The sequence below is a fragment of the Sphaeramia orbicularis genome, chromosome 2 (assembly GCF_902148855.1).
Source record: "Sphaeramia orbicularis chromosome 2, fSphaOr1.1, whole genome shotgun sequence".
Taxonomy (NCBI): Eukaryota; Metazoa; Chordata; class Actinopteri; order Kurtiformes; family Apogonidae; genus Sphaeramia; species Sphaeramia orbicularis.
This window is the reverse complement of record NC_043958.1, coordinates 4,765,213-4,786,674: the sequence shown is the minus strand read 5'-3', so window position 1 is coordinate 4,786,674 and position 21,462 is coordinate 4,765,213. Positions and strand designations below refer to the sequence as shown.

General features: G+C 40.2%; 1 protein-coding gene across 4 annotated transcripts in view; it reads left to right on the top strand.

The window, feature by feature from the left end:
* The window catches only part of zeb2b (zinc finger E-box binding homeobox 2b), a 118,091-nt gene extending 97,818 nt beyond the window's left edge, over nucleotides 1–20,273 (top strand). For 2 of the 4 annotated variants that reach the window (XM_030151599.1, XM_030151591.1), the window contains exons 5-10: nucleotides 3,740–3,928; nucleotides 7,083–7,297; nucleotides 10,930–11,038; nucleotides 11,366–13,377; nucleotides 16,093–16,195; nucleotides 18,045–20,273. In XM_030151599.1, the coding sequence (XP_030007459.1) occupies nucleotides 3,740–3,928; nucleotides 7,083–7,297; nucleotides 10,930–11,038; nucleotides 11,366–13,377; nucleotides 16,093–16,195; nucleotides 18,045–18,622 (3,206 nt within the window). In that variant the 3' untranslated portion in view covers nucleotides 18,623–20,273. Of the gene's footprint in view, nucleotides 1–3,739; nucleotides 3,929–7,082; nucleotides 7,298–10,929; nucleotides 11,039–11,365; nucleotides 13,378–16,092; nucleotides 16,274–18,044 lie in introns of all 4 variants that reach the window. The other 2 variants (XM_030151584.1, XM_030151575.1) reach the window with 1 other exon arrangement.
* Nucleotides 20,274–21,462: the final 1,189 nt, after the last annotated feature.

The following is a 21,462-nucleotide window of genomic DNA, read 5'->3' as shown; positions in this document are numbered from 1 at the left end:
GAAAAAAATTTGTTTTCCCTTTTTCTCTAAATTTTACCTGTCTAAGGTTATTCATTACCATTTATTATGAAACCATTCTCATTATTTTTGCATTTTTTAGTGAATATAATATATTTTTCCTGTATTTATCATATAGATGTTCATAAAAGCTCAGAGTAAATTCAAAGGTTATTACATAAAAACAAAAATAACTGGAGAAAAAGTCGGTTGGTCAAGTGGCATCCATTGTCTTTGATCCAACTCCATGGGTTTTACTGGTGAATCAATGTGTTGCCATGGTAACAAAGCCTCTGAACCTCCAAATGGCTCATATCTGATGAGCACGAAAAGACGACAAAATGCATTTTACACCAATTTTTTTTTACATATATTAATAAAATCAATGGATCAACAGGTATTAAATTTTTTTTTTTTGGGTCTTTATGAGTTAATTGTTGAAATTTCCTACTGGGAGCTTTAGAATACATGTAAAAATTGTGCAGTTTTTGATGCATCTCTATAGGTTTTTATGCATGTTTACGAATTTGAGTTTGAAGTTTGAAGTTTTTTTTTTTTCTTCAAAGGGACCGCGCGTACTAATGAACACAATATGTACCGAGGCTAATTCCTATCTTTAGTTCCTGTATAAAACGACATAGTTCACGTAAATTGAAAATAAAATCCTATGAACCCCGATCAAAGGTGAACCTAATGACCCTGACCTCTGGGAAGCGAATCCACAGCAGTATGTAAATGCTGTGTCGGTTCGCTAAGTGTGTTTGTGTCCCGTCGCTCGTGATGGAACCAAACCCACCTGCCATTTTTCATTAAAACCCAGTAAAGCTGATTCGCAGCCGCACAACCCTCCCTTCCATGATATCATCCCGGCCACCCTGACAACTGGCCCTGGACACTGTTATGGTAAACCAAAGTCACCCCACAGAATGCCACACAGCCCCGCCTCCAAAAGCCTCCCCTTCACCTTTAATTACTATTACTTTCTGCTCCTCGTGGTGTTTTTTTCTCCCCTCTCTCGTCTTCGGTCTTCAAAAAAAAAAAAAAAAAAACTCCCAGCGCAGCAAATGTTTTCCATTTTGACTGCTTAAAGGAGTCTTGGAAACAATACTGTGGCACTGCTGTGGAAGCTTCGCCGCCACTACATCACATGTGATTTCATTTAGCGACTTGAGCAGTTTGATCACGTCCCGGTGCCAAAGCACACTTTGATCCAGGTGATTTCCTTCTGAACCGAGAGGAAAAGCGGCTTGTTTCTTCATAAAGAGACATTCAGCGTTTCTATTTTTCATTAGACAAATATTCGCGTACAATCCTCGGACGCTAACGTGAAAAATATGTCCGTCCGTTTCAGTGTCAATGACAGAAAGGCTTCAAGCGAGAACATTAAATAAACATTTCATGTGACTGTGAAGGTTTGAGGTCCAGAAAGTGATTGCAGCCAGCCGCACCCAGCTCAATCATCATTTTAAACAACAGCTTAACCCTTTATCAGGCAAGTGACTATTTTTGGTCATTTCCACATGCAGTACAAGACATTGACAGGAACAGTTACAGTGAGTCTGGATCAACACTTATGTTAGTCTAATGTTCTTAAATACATGTTCCTATCACTTTACAGGTGTTTTTCTTATATTTTTTATATATACTTCTTGGATTTTGTCACTTTTGGGCAAGGAACTAAATATGGTAACTTAAATGGCCTTGATTTGAAAAAGAAAAAAAAAAAAATAAATAAAATGACATCTTACAGCTGTAACACGATGTGCCCTGGTATTTTTGTCCATATAGTTTATAAACATCAACATTTTTTTGTAGTTTAATGGGATATGGATTTTAAAAAATAATGATAATCGTATTTTTTTTATATATACTTATTGGATTTTTTTTTTCCCACTTATGGGCAAGAAACCAAATACTTTATTGAACTTGATTTTATACATGTCAAAAAAAAAAAAAAAAAACTTTTGAAAAATTTCACAAAAGTAATGTGATTTATCACCATTTATTGCAGTATTATCATCTTTATTTTGCATTTTTCAGTAAAAATCAGGTATTTTCCTATATTTAATTCACTGATCGTGTAGATGTTTATTAAAGCTCCGATTAAAATTGAGGCTTATTTTTATTAGAAACAGAAAAGTGATGAAAAAGTGACTTTTTCAACAAAATAGATCATTAACTGAACATAAACAAAGCGTGTCCATCCACTGTCATTGATCCGACTCCATGGGCTTTACTGGTGAGTCAATGCTGTAGAAGATGACGGTGTTTCCATGGTAACTACAGACTCTCTGAACATCCAAATGGGTCATATCTGATGACCAACTTCACTTTACACTAATTATTTACATGTATTGATAGGATTAGACTGTTCAATCTATTTTTGCTAATTATTGGAAAGAAACCAAATATGGTAACTTCATTGTCGTTGATTTTCTACAGAACAGTACAAAAAAATTATGTTAAGGTTTAAATTGAGATTTTCAGAGTATTTCTGAGCGCCCTATAAAGGGTTAAAAACCATCATCATAACATGGAATCTCTCTCACTTTCCTCAAAAGCCACAAAGAGTGAAATCTAATGAGAACGCTGTAAACGATGCCGTCAAATGCGATCCATTGGCACCCATGACATTTCAGTGCCATTTTTGACAACCAAATATCTGCTACCTTGACCTTTCGCAAATTGGAGCGCAAAGTCATCACAGCCTAACAAATGGCTCTTTAAACCTCACCTTGGCTCGCCGTCTAAACGCCTAATTAACAGGGGATGAAGTCTGATGAGACGTCACTTGGTTTTTTCCGGTTGGACGTAGCCAAACAGCCTCCAGAATCTCCTCAGGTTGTAAACAGTGTGTGTGCGTTTTGCGAGTACGAATGTGTGTTGTTTTTTTTTTTTGAAAGTCGGCCATCCCCTTGACTAATGAAGGCTGCTGATTTCTTTTAGCTCCGGTTTGTTTTTGGAGGCAGCTATCTCCACACTGCAGCTTAAGAGTTTCCCTGAAGAGAAGGGACTGGGAAATAATTTGAGAAAACGCATTGTGTGGCCTCAGCACTTTGGCTGGCTTAAGATATATTCTGCTCAGCTATGGCAAAGCATGTCTCCTTTTCTTTTCTTTTTTTTTCTTTCTTTCTTTTTTTTTTTTTTTTGGGGGGGGGGGGGGGCTGGTTTGTGGTTTGGCCGGGGTAATCTGTTCAACACAGAATCAACAAAAGCCACAGTCTCTTGATTGACCTTATATGTGAAAGTCGATACAAAGAAACGTGGCTCTGTTGCTGATTAAGCCCAGCTCGTCTCTGTCTCTTTACGTCCATATGTGAGCGTGTTTTCCTTTTTTTTTTTTTTTTTATTCAAAACTCTAAATCAGATTTCATGTCATGAGTATAATTAGGTCAGTGAAGTTTTCTTACGCGTTGTTCGGCAGCTCCTAGTAGCACGTTTATCTCTTGACTATAGGTCGGATTCGGTTACGATTCTTATTTTCGTCGCCATGGCGTGACAAGCAAAGCCAGTAATTTAGATGTATTCTCCCCAAAGCACGGCTGTAATGTTTTAGGGTGGCTGTCCTCATCGCATTTCCACCAAGATGTTCCCAATATCCTCCTGTAAGACATTTCTCAGGGGAAGAAATGAATCCAATTTACCCCCCCCCTCCCCTCCAACCCACCCACCATCATCATCATCATCACCACTTTCTGTGTCGCCTCCTTCACCGTCTCCTCTTCTTCTTCTTCTTCTTTAGTCAAGAGCGTCGATTGCACTTCAGAGTTCGAGGACTTCTTCGCCAAACGGAAGCTGGATGAGAGCGACAGCCACGTGGTGAGCATCGCAGAGTACCTCCAGCGGGGCGACACCGCCATCATCTACCCAGAAGCCCCAGAGGAGCTGTCCCGCCTGGGCACGCCGGAGGCCACTGGGCCAGAGGAGAACGGTACGAATCCTGCAAAAAAAAAAAAAAAAGGAGACGGAAATGTAAAGAGTTGAAGCCAGAGATAAGTCAGATTAGATGAGGGGTCAAGGTACTGTAACCCATGGCAACTGTAGTGGCTTTTCCATTGGACATCTGCGCAAAACTTTACCAATATTTACTAAATGTCGAAAAAACACAAGTGCATAATGTCGGTTTTTCCGTTAAATTACAAATGTGATGATGTCTTTGTTTATTATTGCGACATGACATGAGAAGTCATTCCATAAACATAGCAACGAATGTAAATATCGTGTTAATTTACAGGTATTTTAATTATTATATATCACCCCTCTATCTCGTACTAAATTAAAAAAAATGATTCAGTTTCCTGGTTTGTCCACACATGCCGCGACATCTTTCTTTTAAAACTCTTTGTCCGTCAGCATCCTTTCTTTTTTATTCACCTGACTCTAGTTGTGCAAAAAGGTCTTTCCGCTGCAGTTTTGCATGATAAACCAATTGCACTACGCCCAAAAAAACACCTCTTGCTAGTGCAAAAACGAGAATTTTAATCATTTTTATGCGCAAATTACATTCGTGCAATTTGAGGGTCAATGGAAAAGCGACTAATGATGCATCATAGTGTCTACGGACCTGAGAAAGTACCTATAAAACAAAAAAAAAACTGCTAATCCACATCTGTTGTGTCCCATCAGCCCATCTAGTAGTGACTCTGGACTTCAGATTTGCAGGTGAATCTATTTCAAGCCCCAAATATGTGTAAATTCTTCAAATTCCAAAGTTTTTTTCAAATGATGTTAACCCTTTAACAATAACAGTCTCACTGGTGCTACACTTTGCACTTTACAACATTCAAATTCAAATCCTGAACTGTTTGCACTATCCACAAAATTGAAACAGCATCGGAAAGCTGAGATTCTGTGCTTTCCAACACTGTATAACACTTTACGGCAGCAATGTGGGACTGTATTACAAGTAGAAAAGACTTCCATACAAGCTAAAAAAAACACCTGGAAACAAAAAGTATGAAGCTGTAATATGGATACTGAATGTTGAAGAGCAAAAAAGCATGTTTGAGCAGATGTAAAATAGTTGAAAGTTTATTTTTGCAATCTTAAAAAGTTTCATTATGGACATCTTTTTTTTTTTTTTTTTTTTTTAACTAAAACACACTGTTTTAAGCATTTATTATTTATAATAATGCTAATTAATGGACAGATATTGAAAGTTAAGTTCTTCCTGAAGACAAAGGTGCAAAACAATGGGCGAAAAATAAATTTTCTGACACTTTTATTGCAAAGAAAACATGAAGACACCTAGGCTTAACATGCCAAAGCAAGTTGTCAGTTGTCGGTTCCATTTTCTTCTTTAAAAAAGCAAATGACGACCGAATTCCTCAGACAAATGTCTTGTACCTTAGTAATGAAACTAATAGCTTACTTACAGATTAAGAGGCAATAAAGTCGAAAAGTCCTCCAAACACTGCACAGTAACGTTAGAACCTTTCCCTGATTTCAGAAGGAAAGTATTCTGAATTTCCAAAACTGAAAGGCGTTCTTGTTCAGCGACACGTCCACCCACCTTGGCGTGGCCGGTTTTATATTCCACGTTTAAGCTTTTTACCCAAAAGAATATACACAGATGACATTTTGATTAGTAACTGTACTTTAGGTGTACATTTGTTTTCTCATTAACTGCTGGGTTTCTTTAGTAATTTAATGACAAAGTAGAGCTCCTTTTATCAACACGGAATGAAACAGTGATGTGTTAAACCTTAGCGCCCATGACTTCATTAAGATAAGATAAGATGAGATAAGATAAGATAAAGTTCAGCTCAATAGAATCTCAGGTGGTCAGACCAGTAAAATAATAACACAATAACATATGAATATTGTCAACTCCAAACATTTCTCTATGTTTTAGAGTGAAAAAAAAAAAGTAAAATTACTTTATGAAAATGTTTTCATCTACAAACTATCCTTTAAAAAGTGAATAACATGAACAACCATTTTTTTTTAAATATAAAATTAAATAAGACAAGATAAGATTTAGTTCAGCTCAATATAATCTCAGGCGGTTAGACCAGCAAAATAATAACATAATGACCTATGAATATTGTCAAAAAAAAAGTAAAATTACTTTATGAAAATGTTTACAACTACAAACTATCTTTTAAAAAAAATTAAATAACATGAACAACCATTTTTTTTATAAGATAAAGTAAGATAAGACTTAATTGATTCCATTGTGGGGAAATTTCACAGTTAACAGCAGCAACATACAACAAACAAATGCAGAGAAAAAGACAGGTAGAAAAAACCCCACAAACGAGTGAAAAATGACATTATAAAGATAAAAAGAAAATAGGTATTCATATAAATATAGTATTAGGATAAAAGTTAAGGTACTAGTCCATGCAAGGACCCTACAGTTGACTTTAATGCTAGACATTTGGGTTGACATTCAACTTGGCCTGGCGAATGTTGCACTATTACAACATGCTTGCTCAGCTAACCTCCCATGTGAGAGCAAAGGCCGTGAAAAAAAAAGAAAAAAAGACAAGGAGTCTGGACAGAGCAGCAGCTCTTCCCGCTGACACGAGCAGGCAGCTGTTGGTCCCACAGATTCGCCGGATGCCTTGGTGTTTACCTACAGTCTTAAGCAACAGCTGGGCAGGGGCTTGAAATCAGATAGTGCACCTCTGAAGCTCTCCAGAGGGGAAGAATCAGAACTGGGCTCATGATTCATGCTGCAGACATGACCAACGTGTCAACGGGAACGGCATTAAAAACGCCAGGGCGATTTAAGGCAATTAGGAAGTTAAGGGGGAATTATGGGAGCGCATGTCAGCAAGTTCATCCACGTAGAATCGGAGCGTATATTATCGTTTGTTGCTCGAGAAAACCCAGTGTGTGGAGTCGGAACGGGGCTGCACAAGTGTGTGTGAGGAGTCGGGAGGAGGTCTTAGTGCAGCGGATGCCAGCCTGACACTGTGGCTCTCATGTGGAGCAGATTGCACAGATAACTCCCATACCACTCTGGGCAGGCCGCCCGTTAGCTGCCATTGATTCGCTGACCTTTTGGCCCGCTTTCCCTTCCCCTCCTTCCCCTCCTTCCCCTCCTTCCCCTCCCTCCCCCGCCGTCTCCCGTGCAGACCTGCCACCTGGAACGCCAGATGCCTTCGCCCAACTGTTGACCTGCCCCTACTGCGACCGGGGCTACAAGCGTTTGACATCGCTGAAGGAGCACATCAAGTACCGCCATGAGAAGAACGAGGAGAACTTCGCCTGCCCCCTGTGCAACTACACGTTTGCTTACCGCACTCAGCTTGAGCGGCATATGGCCACGCACAAGCCTGCGAGGGATCAGGTGAGATGGATTTACTTTTTTTTTTTTTTTTTTTCCTGTTTCAGCTCCTCCTCTTTCTGTCGCCTGTTTCATTTCATTTCTAATGTGCTCTGATCCCTGCGAGAAGAGAGATCATTTTTTCTGATTGGCAATCATTATTAATTTTTCATGGCATTTTGAAGATGCAGATCCTTTAATGGTAATAACTTTAATTGAGGCCCTAAATGGTTTTTTGATGGCCCTCCCTGATATGATTTCCCAGTCTCGTGTTCACGATCGAATGATTGTGTTAATTTCCAATTTGGAAATTTTTATCAGCTCCTTAACTTCACTTCACTCCTGGCCTTTAATGTTCTTCTGGTGCAGCCCGGAGTCGTGGTACTCCATCAACACCCCCCATCCCCCACTTCTAATTTCATGCACTGCATAAACATCTGTGTATACTTGAATTTTCTCGAGCAATTTATATCCTATATGTCTGAAATATAATGTGAATCTGCTGGCAGTTAGTATGAATCACCTTAAAGTCCTGTGAGGTGAAAACACATCCAGCAGTCACGGGTGTTTAACTCGCATGTCAGCTTTAAGTTAGAGATGTGCTGGTGAGATAGATTGTGGCAAGAAAAAAAAAAAAAAAAAAAAAAAAAATTGCACGCTTTCGGAGTTTTTGCACATTGGGGGATAATTAGAACTTCTCAGTGATCTAAAATTGGAGCCGTAAATTATGAAACTAGATGGAGTCTGTATTTGTGTTTTTCAGGATGATTATATTATAGAGTTTATGTAAAAAAAAAAAAAAAATAGCAACTTCGACTAAAAGTTCATCTCTAAATTGGAGGGGATATGACAATATTACAGTTAGAAATTGTTCTTATCTCGAGTCCGACACAAAAATATTTATCAAAATGTATAAATATTCAAAGATCTATGACATATCTTACTTGGAAATTGTTAATTTTAAATTCAACTTAGACTTAGACTAACTTCATTGATCCACAAGGGAAATTACTTGGTCACAGTAGCTCAGTTGCAAACAAAAACACTGGCAAAAAAGCAAAAAAAACATACAAAAAAAGAGGTAAAAGCTATAAATAATATAAAAAGAATACATTAATAAAGCAGAAAAAATATAATATTTAAACTTAGCTTACAAACTGAATTATCTAAGTGCAAAACTTGAAATCAGGACTAAACAACAGATAAATTGGATATTTCAGTGTATTTTACTTTGTTGTAAGTACTTGAAGTTTTTAAAAAAAATGCAAGGGTGAATTATTTTCATTGTATTTGATTGGTTGAATTCTACTGAGTAGCCCTGATTTGGCCTTAAAAAATGATAAATATAGAATAAGATATAAAAATGCTGTTGAATTAAGTTGATTCACAAGGTTAAGGATAGGGTTTGGGTTTTATATTTGATGTGGAAATTCATCTAAAGTTCAAAACAATGAGTGAAAAAGACATTTACATCAGTTTTAATTCGAAAAGGGGGTTTAAAGTTAAGGTGAAAGTGTTCCGAGAAGTATCTGTGAAGTGGACGTTTTATTAAGAAGCCCTAAAAAACCAGAAGATTGAACTGAAAAGATTTACTAGCAACGCAAAAAAAACAAAACAAAAAAAAAGTGTTGCAGTTGAGGCGTCATCTATCTATCTGATATCTGATTTGGCCTTGGCTGTATTAAGAACAAGCAGCTCCATTCAGCCAATCACAGATGAAATCATGTACCCTGATGCTTTGTGGTGTTGAGTCCCAGGTCGTGGGTGTTGTGTTGTGCTCTCTGAAGCGAGGATGACAGGCTCAGACTGTGGCTGATTTGATCAGATGTCAGCAGCCAGCACTTTCACCTGATCTACCAGCTGGGTGTAAACGTGAGCAGATGGGCCGGCAGGAGCGAGCCGCTGTCCCAATCCTCGTATTACAATGCTGTTGCTCGCTCCCCTTCAGTCTCCAGTCAATGGCCAAAGACTCTATTGAGGCGCTGCAGGTCTCGCTACAAAGCCGGTTATCTTGATTTGTAAATGAGCTGGATTGTTTAAGTGCTAATCCTCCAGATGAGATGAGATTTTTCCATTGGGATGTGGAGGACGAATGCAAAACACATCACTTCCGTCTCGTTTTCAACATATAAGAAACCGACTGACAGTAATTAATGAGAAAATGTACGCGCCGTATTTCGCCACCAACTCCAGAATGTGTAGTGATCCGGCATTAACATAAAGAATAACGTCCTGATAGGTAAACATGTGCTCCGCTGTTCTGTCTGCTCTGTTTACAAGCCTTAATACTCCTCCTCCTCTTAAGCAATTAGCCAAAATATGACTAATTAGAGGTTATACATATGCAAACATCCACTCCGGTCCCCGCCCACAACCAGCAGTGGTGGCGTTCGCACCGACAACGAGCCATGAAGGTGCATTTTGCTGGTGCCATTCACAATTAAGAGCTAGAGAGAGATTGTATCTTATTAGCAGTGGTGGCGAGACTAAACTTTACCGGGCAGGGGTCCTCAGGGGGGAAGTAAGAGGATGGTGCTATTGGTGAAGGGGAGGCGGAGGAGGGGTAGGGGGGTGGAGGCGGAGGCAACGAAGCAGCTGTTGCTGTTTGTTTATGCAACTCAGCAACATACGAGCGGTGGGGTCCCACTCCGGCGCTTGGCGGGGCCCCCGACTCTCCCTGCTTGATCTTTGAAGGTTGGGGCTGTTTGAACAATTCCTCCCAGTCCTCCCAGTGTCCTGTGCGCCACCATCTGTCTCCCCAGGAATGTGGGTAGAGTCAGCACACACCCCAGCATTTGTCAAGGCTGAACTGGGAGGAGGGAGTCACTGTTTTTCCCCCTAGTGAGCTCAGAGAAATGTGTCTTTTTTTTTTTTTTTTTGTATTATTTACTAACCGTTTAACGTCCTCACCTCCCACTTGGAATTAATTGTTTCGTGAGTGACGAGCCAGGTTTACACACCCAGCACTGTTGTTGTTGCTCGGTATTATATTTTGATTTTTTTTTTTTTTTTTTCCTTTCTTGCTTTCTTTTCAGAGCCTTGTTTGAATTGCAAATTTGATGGATTGCAACTGATGTTTACCTTTGAACAGCGAATCAAGGCTGGGTCTATACACTCTGTTCTGTATCCTAAGATTATTAAAGAGACATTTGAGGGTGTTTTTTAGTTTTTTTTTTTTTTTTAAAGAAGGCCCCAATTACTTTATCTGAACGTGTTCTAAAAAGTACAAAGTGTATTTGAAATGGTGTGGACACAGGTATGCGGACTAGAGGAGTCTGCACATTATTCTGAATACCTTTTGGACTGATTAGGCCCAAATTAATGAAAAGTAGATCAGATCAGCGACTCTAATGAAGGCTAAAAAAACTCTTCATTTATTCTAAAGCCAAATTCTAAAGGCATGCCTCGTTTGGCTGAGGAGCCAGGAAATTAAAAGGTATGTGATTCTCTCTGTTATCGCCGCCACTGCCTGTAGTCGCTCAATGGAGGTGGGAGTAGAAAGCCAAGATGCTCCGTTGGCGACAGGAGCCATTCGGCTTGTTGTTTGTTGTCATGCCAACCAATTGTGATTATTTCCTGAACTCTCACCCCCATGATGTTTGTGCTTTTTTTTTTTTTCAACACGAACCTCTTTCTTTCTCTCTTTTCTCTAACAGCACCAACTGCTCAACCAAGCAGCCGGCAACCGCAAGTTCAAATGCACCGAGTGTGGCAAGGCCTTCAAATACAAGCACCATCTGAAGGAACACCTCCGGATTCATAGCGGTGAGTGGAGACAGGAATGTTGCCGTGCTCTTTGAATATTCAGAGCCGTGATTTAAGAACACCATGAATCTGCAGGAATTCCATTAGATTTATTTTGGACCCTCCCTGCTGTTAATGGACACTGCTGTGTTAGGAATCAACCCGGTTGCCAAGTGCAATATTTGTACAGAAATGTGCAAGCAGCATATCACGTAATTTCATTTCACATTATGAGTTTATTTGTCCGGAATGTTGCCTAATGAACAGTAGTAGGGTTTGGTGTGTTGTTGATTTTTTTTTTTTTCCTCCTTCACTACAAGTCTTTACAATTGTTATATTTTGTTTCAGGTGAAAAGCCCTATGAATGCCCCAACTGCAAGAAGCGTTTTTCCCACTCGGGTTCCTACAGTTCCCACATAAGCAGCAAAAAGTGCATTGGCCTGATTGCTGTCAATGGCAGGATGCGCAGCAACATGAAGACGGGTTCGTCCCCCACCTCAGCCTCCTCCTCGCCCACCAACACTGCCATCACACAGCTGCGACAGAAGCTGGAGAACGGTAAGCCGCTGGGCCTCCCAGAACACGGAAACCACCTGAACATAAAGACCGAGCCGCTTGATTTCAACGACTACAAGATGATGATGGCGTCTCACGGATTCGGTGCTCCGGGGCCCTTCATGAATGGAGTGGGAGGCAACAGCCCATTGGGGGTCCACCACAACTCGACAGCCCAGAGTCCACTGCAGCACCTCAGCATGGCCGGGCTTGAGTCGCAGCTCCTGGGCTACCCGGGTCACCTGGGGAACAACCTGAGCGAGGTGCAGAAGGTCCTCCAGATTGTGGACAACACTGTGTGCAGGCAGAAAATGGACTGCAAGCCAGAGGAGCTGTCCAAACTCAAGGCCTACATGAAGGAGCTGGGGTCTCAGATGGAAGAGCAGAAACAGGGGCTGACCTCACCAGGGGGTCCTCAGGTCGGTCTTCCACTTGTCAGTCACAATGGTGCCACCAAAAGCATCATTGACTACACATTAGAAAAAGTGAACGAAGCCAAAGCCTGCCTCCAGAGCTTGACAACAGACTCAAAGAGACAGATTAGCAATATCAAACGAGAAAAACCCAACCACATGCTTGATGGAGGTGTGGATGAGAAGGTGCAGGAAAACAACATGTTTACACCTTACGCTTGCCAATATTGCAAAGAAACCTTCCCCGGGCCAATACCTTTGCATCAGCATGAACGCTACCTTTGTAAAATGAACGAGGAGATCAAAGCCGTGCTGCAGCCCAGTGAGAATCTGATGCCCAACAAACCAGGGATATTCATGGAGAAGAACACCCACTTATCCTCCTCCATGGTGTCGGAGAAGGGACTCACTGGGCCCCTTAATCCTTACAGGGACCACATGTCTGTGCTGAAGGCATATTTTGCCATGAACATGGAGCCCAACTCGGAGGAGCTGCTCAAGATTTCCATAGCGGTCGGCCTTCCTCAGGAATTTGTCAAAGAGTGGTTTGAGCAGCGGAAGATGTACCAGTACGGCAGCACCAGAACCCCACCGCTGGAGCACAGGAACAACACTGATATGGTTGTCGGAACAAATAACCACCACACTCCACCAAAAGACTCAATGGTAGCTAGGTCACCTGTGTCTCTAATCAAACCTACTGATCGCATCACATCTCCCTCCATAGCTGAGCTCCATAACAACGTTAACAACTGTGACAACTCACTGAGACTTTTGAAAAACCACCAGTACAGCAGCAACGCCAAACCCGCAGGTGAAAAGTTGGACCACTCTCGCAGCAACACCCCCTCCCCGCTAAATCTGTCCTCTACATCTTCCAAAAACTCTCACAGCAGCTCCTATACTCCAAACAGCTTGACTTCAGAAGACCTGCAGGCTGAGCCGCTGGACCTGTCTCTGCCCAGACTCATGAAGGAACCCAAGCATGCACTGACTGTCAAAAGCAGACCTAAAGTCAACAGCATTACCATCGACCATAACAGCGTCCCCTCTCCCCGAGAGCACTTCGAAGAGCCTTTGAACTTGGCCTATCTCAAGAAGGATTTTTCAGGCTCTACCAACAACGGAAACCTTGAAAAAAGCACTAGCCCCATCTTTGGCATTAACCCATTTGCTGCCAAACCCCTGTACACATCACTTCCACCTCAAAGCGCTTTCCCGCCAGCTACATTCATGCCCCCGATGCAGGCCAGCATACCAGGTCTTAGGCCCTACCCGGGCATGGATCAAATGGGCTTCCTACCACACATGGCCTACACTTACGCAGCAGGGGCAGCTACCTTTGCCGAGATGCAGCAGAGGAGAAAGTACCAACGGAAACCAGGTTTCCAGGTAAATAAGCCACCTGTGGTTTTTGTAAAAGCCCCAGGCTCACTCAGATTCTCTAAAATGATCTGAACTCATTTCTGCACTAATTAAAAAACGACTTCAGAGTCAGGAGAGGGAAGCACTCACCTGAGGTAGAGTGAACTGGCAAAGGTGATGAAGATAAACAGCTGAGACTCAGCCATGGGGAGGGAAAAAAACAGTCAGGCGTCATTAGTGGTGTCAGGGAGGAAGGGAGGTTCAGCTGTTTGCAGAGTTAAACTCATTTAGAGTTGAGAAAATATCATTTTACTCAATAGCTTTTTTTGGGTAATAACTGAAAACATGTACTAATGCATTTACTGTTTGTACTTGTAGATGTGACATTTTGAGGGATTTTTCTGACGTGTTCTACCTCAGTGCATTTATTTACACTAATCTACTCATCCTGCCACAGTTAATTTCTTCCTTATTTATTTATTTATTTATTTTTTGTAGAATCAATGAGGCAAATCATTGTCTAAATTCTTTTCCTTGTATCTGGAATTCCTCAAGCTTTAATCCTGCTATTTTTAACATTTGGAATTAACACAACAGGCCTACTTTAAACCACGAAACATACTGGCACAAGTATGAGAAAGTATGCAGCTGAAATAAAAACCAGTATCGATTTTGGCCCCTTAAAAGTCATCTCATTCAAGCCCTAATTGTTTCCACTCTCCACTGTAAATTTTACCCGCCGCTGTGTGTGGAATACATTAATGCTGGCTTCAGTTGTCTTCCAGCGCTGGCCTGAACTCAGATATTTTGTTATTAAATATGGGTGAAAGGCCTTTGTAAAAATGACAAAGGTGAGCCCCGGAGCTGTGCACTTCTCTGAAATTTCCCACTGCAACTTCGCTGCATTTTAAAGAGTGCCAAAGCCAAAATGAGCTTCTACATGTGGATTAATAATGCACAGTCTCCATGTTCATTACCACTGAATGCTGAAGGCTGTTTAACATAGAGGGAACCATTTTGATGAAAAAAAGTATTAATAATGTTTCCTATTCTAAGTTATTAAATTAGATTTTAAAAATACAGCTACAGGCGTTTAGTTCAAATTGATTGCAGAGTGATAGTGGTCCCTTCTAAAACACAGAGCAGCGCTGTCCTCACATTATCACACACATATTCATTAAAGGACGCTTTGGTGGCTCAATATTGGCCATTAAGGTGCACCTTCTGATTTTAATCATTATATGAGTTTGCAATTTCAAGAATGGTCCGCCGTACCTCGTCTAGTGTCGCGATATTGTTCCCCATCAATTCATGTTTAAGACTAATCTTCATCATAAAAGGGAATTTTAAAGGAATGTGCAGAATTAACAGTCTTGTACAAAATTAGACCACACTGAATACACCATTAGAGCCCAGTTTCATAATGGGGAGCATGTCAGTTATAGATGGCCGATATTATCCCCGAGCTAAAAGTTTTATAGGAAATCAACGCTGGTATGTGCCAGTCATCAAATATGCATGAGAGTATGTAGCATAGCGTGGTTGTTTAGGAGGGTTAAGCTAACTGCTTTATTCTAAAGATATCACAAAGATCCTGCATGTAGCATCTGTAGCATTAGTACAAATCCACATTTATTCCAAAATGCAGTTAATTTTTTAAAGATAATTACATATATTTTGTAGTTCCAGTGCATTTTAATAGAAAATAGCAAACAAATAGCATGAATGTTAGCAACTCTGGGCTAACACTAGACTCCTAAATCAATGTTACACGTCAAATTCAGTCAAAATGTCAAATGTTGTAGCTTTTAAGGTCCTTCTCTAATGATGTGACTGTTTTTTTATGAGACCAATTTAGTGTTTTAATACACACTCGAGTTAACTTGTTACTCATGAACAGGGTCAAATGTTAGCAGTACTTAGCTAAGCGTTAGCTAAATCAGCATGTAACCACAGTTTTTCTCAACAGGTGAATTTCAGATTTTTATCAGTTTTTTATTATTTTCTAATTATTGCGTTGAAATGCATGTTATGCTTTTTTTTTTATTAAATTAATATAGTAGTATAGGATAAATAACATTAGCCAAGGTAAATCATGCTAATGCTAACACTCTAGCTCTTCTTTAACTCGTTTTTGGCTTTTGCAGTTACTACTTTTTGTTCCTTTTCTACAAATTGTCTTGGAGTTGTAATTATATGTATGTTTGTTTTACTAAAACACTTTTAGCATCGTGTAAGTATGTTAGAAAAATAATGCTAGTCGTAGCTACAGACAAACATGTTTTTCTTTGGCTTGTTTTGACTCGACACTTTCCGTCAACAAGCAGAATTCTTGTCATTTTTGATTAGGTTCTTTTCTCGTAATTGTCTTGGAATCTTAGGTATTTGTACTTTTTTAAAAAAAATCTAAGTCTTTTATTGTAGTATTAGTAGCTGAGATAAGTCGTAGCTACTGACAAACAAGTTCTTCTTTGGTCAAAATCTCAAATTCTTGTAATTTCTTTGTCTTTTTTTTCCTAATAATTGCTATTAAATCTTATGTATGTGTGTGTTTCTTTTTCTTAAACTCTTTTAACGTATTAAAAGTCTAAGCAGAGCTGTAATAGCTACCATCAAAGAGGGAATTTTAACCGTTTTTGAGCAATTTCATGGTCCGAATCCGCTTCTCCGACACCCCAATTTATTGTTTCTTGTTTCTTCTTCTTTTCTTTTTCTTTCTGTTTTTTATTTTTCTTGTCAAAGGGGGACCTGCTCGACGGTACACCAGATTACATGTCAGGGCTGGACGACATGACAGACCCCGACTCCTGTCTGTCGCGGAAGAAGATTAAGAAGACCGAAAGTGGTATGTACGCGTGTGACTTGTGCGACAAAACATTCCAGAAGAGCAGTTCCCTTCTAAGACACAAATATGAACACACAGGTATATACTGTTCTAGACCCTTATTTTAAACCCCATGCTTTTATGTTTTAAATGTTTGTGTTGACAAATCCTACCAGTATGAAATTTATATATATACTTTTTATTTATTTATTTTATTTTATTTTATTTTATTTTATTTTATTTGTATTATTTTTTTTACCCCCTTTTTCTCTTTCTTTTCTTCTTTGTTACCCTTAAGTTGAATGTAAACCAACACCTAACTTGCTTCTTCATTGACAGGGTTGAAATGCCACCGAGTAGACTCTAAACAACTTTGTTTAACATGTGCTTTGTGTGTTCTTTCATAACTACAAAAAAACAAAAAAACAAAAAACAAAAACAGATGTAAAACATGGAATAATTAATGCAGGTATAGGCAAGAAGAGGGAGTCTTCTGCTGCTATCTTTTTCAAGTGATTGTGCTCTTTATTTTCCAATCATATCCTTGTGTATTAACCATTTTGCTATCTATAAAGACACACATCAATTCACCTAGATATATAAAGCCAGCGCCAGGCCCCTAATGCCTTTATCGGCCCCATTATTGGCGATAGATCACATCAGCGGAGTAGCGCTCAGAAGCTTCAGAGCACTGATAACAAGTCTTTCATTATAGTTATTATACAGAGATCCTCTTTCACTAGGTTGCATCATTTATTTTATCCGCTATCTGTAGCAGAGCGCTCGGTGCTTTATGCAGGCTCGGTGTTATCTGGTCGGACATAAAAGGGAGGGAGTGTGCACCGTCAGAACGGCACGCCGAACTCTTAAAGTACAAAAAAGTAAAAAAATAAAACAAAAATAGGGGAAAAACAAGGGGTGCGTTATCTCCACAAACGCCCCAGCGTGTTGCTTTCATGTCGTCGCCGTGTGGTTTTTTTTGTCATATTACGAGGTGGCCAGATGTTGGCCGGGGGTACTCGAGTGTCAGAGGGGAGTCATGTGATTTGTAGGAGGCGGGCAGGATGCCATACCCCACACACATGTGCAGAACAGAACAGAGCAGAGCAGAACAGAACAGGAGCCAGTTGAGCAGTAGACGTATTAGTAGTAGATATTCCGAGCGTAGGTGAAGTAAGCACTTTCGGGGTAACAGCAGACACGCATTATAAGCCGAAGGACATTTATTTAGCCAGACAGTTTATGGCCCCGTGTCATAAAACCATCTCACCCTGCCCTTGTGGCCGGCTCCGGTTTCTCATTTCGGCCTTGGCATCCGAAGCGTCCCGTCAGATTCGGTCGACTGGAAGAGCCCCAGCCCGAAAGTTAACGGAGGCCCAGGCGCTACCATGAACTTGAATTGTTTTCGGAGATAAGCAGGGTAACCCCTCGGAGCCTCCCCCTCCCCAGCACCGTCACCGCCGCCGCCACCACCGCCGCCGCAGATTTGTTTACTCCTTTGTCGCGCCTTCCCTGTTTGTTTGCTTTGCACTAGTTTATTTATGTTGCATTCATCAGTGTGGCACGCAGGCCTAAAATAAGTAGTTGTGGTTGAGTTTCTCCATGCTTTAACCACAGGAGGGAATTTCCATAATGTAGGCCCGTGAATGCGAGCGCACTTTCTCATTGCTCTCACAATTTGAATAAACAAATAGCCCTAAGTCGTAAGTTGGATTTAATGCTCCGTGATGTCATTTTACTCCATGCCATTCCAATTCATCCGACTTTTTCCTTTTTGCTTTCTTCTGACTTGTGATTTGTTGTAGCAGCGGGAAAAAGCCACGCAGGCGACTCACGTTCCCCTTGTTCTGTGTGTTTTGTGTGTCCGCAGGCAAGAGGCCGCACCAGTGTCAGATCTGCAAGAAAGCCTTCAAACACAAACACCATCTCATCGAGCACTCGAGGCTGCACTCCGGGGAGAAGCCGTACCAATGCGACAAGTGCGGGAAGAGGTTCTCCCACTCGGGCTCGTACTCCCAGCACATGAACCACCGCTACTCCTATTGCAAGAGGGAGGCGGAGGAGCGGGAGGCGGCCGAGAGGGAGGCCCGCGAGAAGGGCCACCTGGAGCCCACGGAGCTGCTGATGAGCCGGGCGTACTTGCAGGGCATGACTCCTCAGGGTTACCCGGAGCTGGCCGAGCGGGACGCCATCCTGAGGCACGACGCCGCCGTGAACGGAGGGATCAGAGAAGGACGGAAGGAAGTGGTGGAAGGAACGTACGCCAAGATCGGACGGAGGGAGGACGAGTTCGAGGAGGAGGAGGAGGAGAGCAAGAGCATGGACACGGACCCGGATACGTTGAGGGACGAGGAGGAGAACGGAGAGCACTCGATGGACGATAGCTCGCTGGACGGCAAAACGGAAACCAAATCGGATCACGAGGACGCGATGGAGGATGGCATGTAATCGGCGGACGGTGTTTTCAAGGAAAAAAAAAAAAAAAAAAGCTTCCCATCTTAAGAAGAAAAGAAAAAAAAAGAAAAAAAAAACTGTTTTAATTTTCTCTCTTTCGGTTCAGTATTCTTACCTGCTCGGTTTAAAACGCCGTGTTTTAAGCTGTACGTGCACGTGCCTGAAGCTTCCGGGAAGCTTTCGTTGACGGAGGGGGCAACGATGTCTGCCGAACAAGACTCTAAAAATCAATCTGGAGGAGGTGACGACGACGGAGGGGAGGGGGCATGGGTTTGTGAAATAAGCTGCATTATGCAAACCGAACAATGAATAAATGAATACATTTCAAAAAATGTACAGTACTAAGGCCTAAAAATATGTGTGGTGCTAACCTCCTCAAATAAACCCCCTGTGTTCCATAGTATTTATAGCACAACTAGTGACTTGTACAAATTGCACTCCGCTTCTGTAATCATGAACAAAAATAATAAAAAGTATTGCCTATGTATATATTTATACAGTGTTGGAAAAAGAGCAGTAGTGTGTGCACTACAGTCCTTCAGTATTACCTTTGTTATCACCTACCTACCTACAGTGTCGTCTTTAGTTTGATCATGTTTCCCGGCCAAAAAACATCTCCAGCCACACTGTTTTAGGCCTCTTGAATCAACTTCAAATGAAGGAATTTAAACAAAAGACTGTATGAAGGAGCTTAGAGGTTTTTCTTTCTTTCTCTTTTTCTTTTTTTCCTTTTTTTTTTTTTTTTTTTTTTTAAGAGGATGAAGTTTTAAAGAGACCTTCATTTTAAGGGAAAATACAAGTTTATGGACAGATGGTATGGGGGAAAAAAATGAAGGACAAAGCCTTTGTAAGGTGTTTTTGATAAGAAAAAAGAAGCCTTATATGCAAACCTTTTAACCTGTGTGTTTTCTGCAAGTGCCACCCTCGTATTGTGTAAAAGGACGGTTACTTTTTTTTCACCAGCTTCAGTATTATGAAATGGTTCACCGTTGTTCTTTGAAGCACCCGTGTCAGTATTAAGACTATAGGCAGCAGTTCCTTAGTTTACATTATGTTGTGCAATGTTTTCTCAGTTTCTTTCTTTAACTTTGTCAGTATTACACCAAACCATTTTTTTTAAACAGCAAATTGCATTCATTTTATTTGTAGGTTGAAAAAAACATTATTTATGTGGCCCATTTTATATTTCCTAATTTTATTTATTTCATACTGTTGTGTACAGTACTATAGTTCTTCAATATATAGATATATTTTAGTAAAAAGGAACATGGTGTCGATCATAGGGGCAAATTTTACGTAAAAAGAGAGCATTTATTGTGTTTTGAAACATTGTGAAATGCGAAGTTTAATCTTATTTTATTTTATTTCCTTTTATTTTCCAGTTACTGGGAAATTCCAAATTTGGGAACTTTTATACAATTGTGAAAACACTGTATTTTCGACTGAAAAATTCCACTTTCTTCATCTTTGTTTCTTTTTTTAAGCTAAAAAAAAATGAAGAGGGACTGTTAAATACTATGTATGATATCATGACTGAAGAAGAATCTTTCCTGAAATGTCTTTGTAAAAGTATTATTGAATTCTTAATTTGTAATTTCTCTTGAAAATGACCCTGCTCGAATAAAAGTAGCCAAATTACAGAGTACCAAACTGTCAGCGCTTCATGTTTATTCACAGAGGATTTTTCTTTTCTTTTTCTTTTTTTTTTATTTTTGCTTGGCAGCGTCGGGGCCTCAGTTCACTTTACATTCTGTCCAAAAAAGAACTGGAAATCTGTCCCTTCACAGCCTCTTGCTGCTCATTATTATGGAAATGTTAGTTTTAATTCACTTTTTCAGTCGGATCAAAGTGAACTGACCCCGACGTCAGCGCTCATTACATCCTATTTATATGAAAAAGTCACATTCTGCACGTGTTCGACTCCTTTCACCTGGATTTTTTCTGTTTATTCATGACCAGGAGCAACAGGTTGGAACGAAATCTACATTTAAAGACTAGAAAAGACATTTTTCTTACTGTTACAACACACATACATATGAGCAATTTGCTGCTGACAACAGGCTTTTAACCATCACAAAATGTTGTAACGTGTTTCTGTGTGAATATTTATTATTTACAACCCATTCCATAATATAATTCTATGAAGAAGTCACATTTTTTTGACACTAATAAAAGAAATATGAATAAATACAGGTTTCCACTGATGATTATATAAAACTACAGGCCTCTAACCTGTTTAGTAAAGGTTAGATGTGAATAAACATTAATTTGGACTTAATTTGCAAAGGCACACACACTAAATAATCATTAACTTTTACAATTTGTAGTACTGTGAATGAGTTTTTGGCTGTTATCTCCAGGTCAGTAGAACACAGATCACACAAAACATTTATTAACGGGCAGAATCTTGTTAAAATTTCACTTTTTTCTCTTACCAATATACTGTATGTATTCCCCCAGTATGTAATAATATTATATATTAGAATATAATACCGTTTCGGGCATATTCGACACTCTAGGAACCTTTGGCAAGGACTTGTTTCTGGTCAGGCCAGTTGGTGACGGACCTACATGTTATGGAAAGAAGCAGACATTTTGACCTTGACACTGTGACCCGCAGGTGTAAAAGCGGAGTAGGAAAGGTAAGTTATGCTAAAAATAAAACTATTTACCAACTTATTGTGTGTTCCTACAGGTAATACATTGAATTACATTGCCTTTGAGGAACATTTTTAAAGCGGAATATTTCGGTTGTTGCAAATTAGCCGCGATGCTAACGGTGCTATGCTAACATGGCACGTGCATTTTGTTTAGGAGCTAAAATGTTATATTTT